Source organism: Oryctolagus cuniculus, chromosome 3 (genome assembly GCF_051225735.1).
Source record: "Oryctolagus cuniculus isolate XC-2025 breed Fujian yellow rabbit chromosome 3, ASM5122573v1, whole genome shotgun sequence".
Classification (NCBI taxonomy): domain Eukaryota; kingdom Metazoa; phylum Chordata; class Mammalia; order Lagomorpha; family Leporidae; genus Oryctolagus; species Oryctolagus cuniculus.
Window position 1 is genome coordinate 38,821,734 of NC_142869.1, and position 6,000 is coordinate 38,827,733.

The 6,000-nt window shown below is 48.0% G+C and overlaps 1 protein-coding gene across 4 annotated transcripts in view; it reads right to left on the minus strand.

Annotated features, from left to right (window-relative positions):
* CASP10 (caspase 10) overlaps positions 1-5,730 on the minus strand; it is a 42,021-nt gene extending 36,291 nt beyond the window's left edge. Inside the window, exons 1-3 of one of the 4 annotated variants that reach the window (XM_008258926.5) lie at positions 5,424-5,730; positions 3,076-3,420; positions 1,780-1,873 (exon numbers count right to left, since the gene is read on the minus strand). In XM_008258926.5, the coding sequence (XP_008257148.3) occupies positions 1,780-1,873; positions 3,076-3,413 (432 nt within the window). In that variant the 5' untranslated portion in view covers positions 3,414-3,420; positions 5,424-5,730. Of the gene's footprint in view, positions 1-1,779; positions 1,874-3,075; positions 3,421-5,423 lie in introns of those variants that run through there. The other 3 variants (XM_089327933.1, XM_089327934.1, NM_001099966.1) reach the window with 3 other exon arrangements.
* Positions 5,731-6,000: the final 270 nt, after the last annotated feature.

Sequence of the window (6,000 nt, forward strand, 5' to 3'; positions counted from 1 at the left end):
ACCCAACCTAAGGGGATTTGAGATCCCATAGCAAGTTTTTAAACTGTACCCTTAGAAGTAAGTCCGTAGGAATGTATGCAAAACTATACAGCTTTACAAACTTCCTTCGTGTCATTTTTAATTCCTGTGTTCTGTTTCTTGCTTTGGATTGTTTTAACAACCAAAATTTTTTTTTAAATAAGGAAAAAGATTTTCTTAACAAAGAGTATAAGACAAGCACAGGACTTTCAGAGACCGTCTAAGGAGGACAATCAGTAGATTCTGATGAGCAACAACAACTATGAGAATGTCATGTCTTCCCACATCCCCAGCAACAGTTTCCATCAGCCTGCCAACAGCCTCAGAACTCATTGCAAAATCACCTAAACAGGAAGTGTTCAGACAGCTTTCTCAGAAAGAAACAGAGGCAGAAATCACATCATGCCATTCATGCATGCCTCATTGAGACCACTTGAGCACCCGTGTGGAACAGATTCTGCCCAGTCCTGGGCTATAAACATGAAGAAGATTCTGTCCCAACCTCGAGGAGCCTGCAACCAGTCCTCGGGAGAAAGGAACCCCAAGGAAGAGTGGCCAGTGAGAAGGATGTAAGAGGCTGGAATTCCCGAGGGCTTTAGAAAAAGAACGGGGTGGAATAGTGGTGGAAATGACTCAAAGATTGAGGCCAAAATATAATTAACCTGCTTTGGTCTTCAGACCTGAGACCAGGAAACCTGTTTGATGAATTGTTCGTATTGTCCTTCTTTGACATCCTTTATATAAAACAGCTTCCTACACCTCAGTGATTTTTAAAATTTGCCAATAATATCAGTAGTTCTGGGGAAGATTGCTTGGGGGCCTTCTCCTGTTCGCACTCAGAAGTTAGATGGTGGGTTCACAGATGCACACTTCACGGTTACATTTCTTACCTTCCCTACATGTTTCACAGTCTTTTGTATGATCAAACATGGCATAACTTAAAATCTCCAAAAAAATTAGCAATCAAAGAATACGATGAGTATTACAGGGTAAATTTTGAAAATTTCTCCCTTCTCAAGTTCACTAACTTGCTTGTCATAAGTTGTTACTAGAGCCCAAAGGAAAAATAGAATGTCTGGGGGCTTGGGAAAGAGATATACGGGTACTTTTTCTGCTTTTAAATGTGACTGATATGTCAATAATACTAGTCTCTAGTAGTTATGTTAATATTAAACACATTACTATCCATTCGCAATGCTTGTACGGCCTTTTACAAAGCACATCCTCAAACAGCTGTCTCCTTTGGTTTTCACAGACATCCTACATGGGAGACACCACAAAGTCCACTGGAAGGGACTCCAGGACTCCCTTAGAAATCGCCACAGATCATCCTCACTTTGCCATTGTTTACCGCTCCTCATTCCCTGGTTGTGCCCTACGTTTTTATCTAATAAAACACAGCGGATATCAGTAACACTTAGCATTGAGTTCATGGTTACTACGCCAAATACAGGCCTCAGGCCAATGCTCTGTGCATGTTACTTCATTGTATTCTCCCAATAGTCCTAGAAGCAAGCCATAGAGCCCACAGGTAAGAAAACACAAGCTCAGAGACAGTTACTCCGTATCCCCCATCACAGGTTGAGAAGGAGAATCAGTACTGGAATCCAGGCCCATCTGACATGAAAGCAGATGTTCTAACCCTTGGACAATACTGCCTCCCGCAAGAAGGAAACCTCCCTGGAACCCGTTTCCAGCAGCTCCTATCACCGCCAAGCAAAGCAGTGCTCAGGCAAACCCCGTTCTCCGGGAAGCACTCACCATCTCGGTTCTGGGCATAGAATCTCTCAGAAGGAAGGTCATGCTCTTTAAGGTGTCTGTGTCGATGGCTTCTGCCAGTTCGTAGAGCATCTTTCTGAGACAGACACCCAAAATGACAAATGAAGTCTCACACTTGCAGAAGACACCTCAGTCAGTCCAGTGCTTTTACAAATATTATCCCTTTGAAGGATCAACTCTGGGAGTGGCGTATAGGCTTGAAAACAACTTTGAGTGTCTATGTGGCCCATTCACACAGTAAGCCTCCTGATTCAGGTCCAGTGCTGTTTTCCATCACACTCGGAAGACATAAAATACAATCTCAGCTTGGCCCCGCCCTTGCACCTGCCATCATGTGGGCCCGCCCTAGAAAGTCGTTAGAGGTCTTTGGCAGAGAGGGCCTGATGGCAGCCAATACTGTGTTGCCCACCATGTGTTGAAAAAGAAATGAAACCAGGGCAGGCACTTGGTACAAGTTAAGACACTACTTAGAACTCCCACATCCCAACTTCCTGCTAACGTGCACCCTGGGGGACAGCAAATGGTGAGTCAAGTGGTTGGGTCCCTGTCACTCACATCAAAGACCCAGGTTGAGTTCTGGGCACTGTGGAAGAGAAAACAAAAGTGGATGGAAGATACCGCTCTGTCTCTTTCAGATACATAATTTTTATAAAAGGAAGGAACTACCTCAACATCAAGATAGTCACATCATCTACAGCCAGAAAAAGCTGAGTACTTCCTCCCCACACTAACATCCCTCAGAGTGGATCTAGGAACTTCTGGAATTCATCATTCCTTTCACTGACCGGGGTAGCTCAGGTTCCGAAGAACTGAACGGTTCTAATCACCAGGCCATAAAACACTTCAGAGGCCAGTATGGTGGCGCAGCCGGTTAAGCTGCCGCCTGCAGTGCTGGCATTCCCAGCGGAGTGCGGGTGGGAGAACCAACTACTTGGCTAACGTGCCTGGGGAGGCAACGGATGACCCATGCACTTGGGTCCCTCCTACCCTCCCACCTCATATCAGAGACCCAGATGAAGTTCCTGGCTCCTGGCTTCAGCGTGGTCCAGCCCTGGATCTTAGCGGGCATTTGGGGAGTAAACCAGTGGATAGAAGATCTCTCTCTCTCTCTCTCTCTCTCTCTCTCTCCCCCTCCTACCCTCCCTCCCTCTGACTTTCAAATATCTGACTTTCAAATAAATAAATAAACAGACCTTTCACAGCCGAAACAAAGCCCAATGGCTAGACCGAACATGAGACAGAAACCCCTCCTCCCAGGCGGTCTTAGTCCCAGCTCACCTGAACAGGGGCACCTTCCTTCTCTCGGGCAGCAAACGCTCCACTTCCTCTTTGGTGTACCTGAGGTGCTGCAGCAGTTTGATCTGCTTCGTGATGTAGAGGAGTTCTGCCAGGACGAAAGGGTCCTCTTCTTGCAGCAGCTTGTACGTCAAGAGGAGTTCAAAAATATCCAAGGCGGAGCTACACTTCTCCAGCTTCTTTTTGGAGACCAAGTCCAGGCAAAGAAACTTCAGGCTCTCCACTTCCTGGCCCCCCAGGTGCGAATCGATCGTGAAAAGTATCCTACGAAAGTTTTCCTCATCTGAACTGGAACCCAAGCTTTGATCTCCAGATGCCATGGCTGGCCTGAAAGAGACAGAGACGGAGCAGGAGGTTCAGGAGTGAGGACACAGGGCACCCTGACTTCCTGGCCCCTCCCTCAATCCTGGCCGCTTCTGTTCCAGGCATTAGGCTTTCCCAGAAGTGCTGAGAAGGAAAACTCACTGTGAGGCTGCTTCAAGAACCAGCATCCCAGAAAACTGGCCCCTGGCACTTGCAAGTTCCCTTAGAAGGCTTACAGGGAGTTGTTATTTAGAACTCAATATACTCTGATTTCTTCCTTTTCAGTTTTATTTATTTATTTTAAGGCCAGAATTAGAGAGAGAGAGAGAGAGAGAGAGAGAGAGAGAGAGAGAATCTTCTATTCACTGGTTCACTCCCCTAGATGGCCACAATAGCCAGGACTGGGCTAGGCCAAAGCCAGGACCCAGGAGCTTCATCTGGGTCTCCCATGTGGGTACAGGAGCCCAAGCACTTGGGCCATCTTCCACTGTTTTCCCAGGCCATTCCCAGGGAGCTGGATTCAAAGTGGAGCAACTGGGACATGAACCAACACCCGTATGGGAGGCCCGCATTGCAGGCGGTGGCTTTAGCTGCTACACCACCAACACCGGCCCCCATACCCTGATTTTTTTTTTTAATTTTTTGACAGGCAGAGTGGACAGTGAGAGAGAGAGAGACAGAGAGAAAGGTCTTCCTTTGCCGTTGGTTCACCCTCCAATGGCCGCCGCGGCCAGCGCGCTGAGGCCAGCGCACCGCGCTGGTCCGAAGGCAGGAGCAGGTGCTTCTCCTGGTCTCCCATGAGGTGCAGGGCCCAAGCACTTGGGCCATCCTCCACTGCACTCCCTGGCCACAGCAGAGAGCTGGCCTGGAAGAGGGGCAACCGGGACAGAATCCGGTGCCCCGACCGGGACTAGAACCCAGTGTGCCGGCACCGCAAGGTGGAGGATTAGCCTAGTGAGCCGCAGTGCCGGCCCTGATTTCTTTTAAATCAAAGTGTCCCCAGTGAGACATGGCCAAGGGCATCTCTCAGGCCTCCAGCCTCGTTGGAGCTCTTCACTTCAAAATTCATTTCCACAAAATGGCAGACACAGCCCAAAGGATCTGTGCTTTAAGCGTTAGACATAAAGCGAGTGCATGACAGTATTTGTTACAACCTAACTCCCGACTGCTAACTGTAACAGGACAGGCCCGTCTCATAGAACAGGAAGCTGTAACCCTAAACCCCAAAAGGAAAAGCTGATTTTAGACCAGACCTGCTCGAATCAGTGTAGAAAGTTACACATTACCTAAGCAAGGTATCTACCTGGCCAGTTTGTCAACTCTGGAGTTCTCTGTACTAAACTTCATTCTAAGCAGAGGAGCAACGCATTGATTAAGTTTCCACCACAGTAGTCATTCTGAAAGGATGGGGGCATCTATTCACCATGCCGGACTTGACTGCTTTCAGAAACAGAAAAAAAAATACTTGCTAAGGGAAGGAGAGCAAAGCAAAACCCAAAACCTCAGCCACAAAAGGCGGTTATATGGAGGGACCCAGAGATAACAGAAACTTTCTAGGCTCCCACCTGACTTTCTCAAACTTCAGGCAATGCACATATATCACTTCTGTTGTTAAATAAAGCAAACACACACACACACACAGAGTCTCTTCCAGTGTGATCATCCTGGGAGTCCTCTCTTCTAACAGCCCTGAGGTGAGATGATTGGTTTCTGATAGCTGCCTTCCTCTCTCGGTCTTACCCGGTTGCTTTGCAGTTGCTTAAAGTTCCTGATCTCCAACTTTAGTGAATCTACGAGATTTTGTCCCTGCCTGTGGATCAACATATCCCTTCGGGTAAAGGGCTGGATTAGAAACTTCCTGGTGTTTTAGTTGATTTCAATGAACTTTCATTTTTCCTGCATGTCCGAGGACCCGGCGCCCAGATCGTGCCATTGCGGTCAAGAGTTTGGGCGAGTTGCTAAGGACAGGAGGCAAAGGGAAGTTCAGAGTGGGAGCCCCCAGTGCGGTGGGGTGGAGGTTTACATACCTGCTTCCGTTCAAGTTCCACTAATCCTCTGAAGGTCAGTGGTGCGCAGGGAAACAGCCTGAAAATGAAGCCGGCAAGAAGTCAGAATTCTCGGTGTGCTCCGTGGTCACCAGACGCCCCATCAGCGGGGGAAGAGATCCCGGCTGTGCCACTGAAGACTGAATCATTTGCACTGGGTAACTTGGTATGAATTTCCTGCTGATGTCATCACTGCCTCTCTGCTTTCTCCCCGCCCCCCGGGTTAAAATAACCCTGGCAAACAGCGCTCCCCTAAAGGCAGTCACCTGCCTTTCCCATTGTAAAGCTCGGGATGTTTCTCAAGAGGCCACTAAGTGCTGCCACCGCTGGGCGCCGCTGTGCCCAAAGAAGGGAACGTGTCACTATTTTTAACCCTTTCCTCCAAACTCATGTAACCCGTAAATCAAACCAAAAGGCTCATGAGATACTCATCAGTCATCTTAATCCTCTCTGAAGTCTATGTGCAAATCAAGAAATAAAATTTCTGGGAGTGAGAATGGCAGACTCTAAGTCCACTTGGAGATATCTGCAAGTCACTCAATCAATGGCAAACAAGACT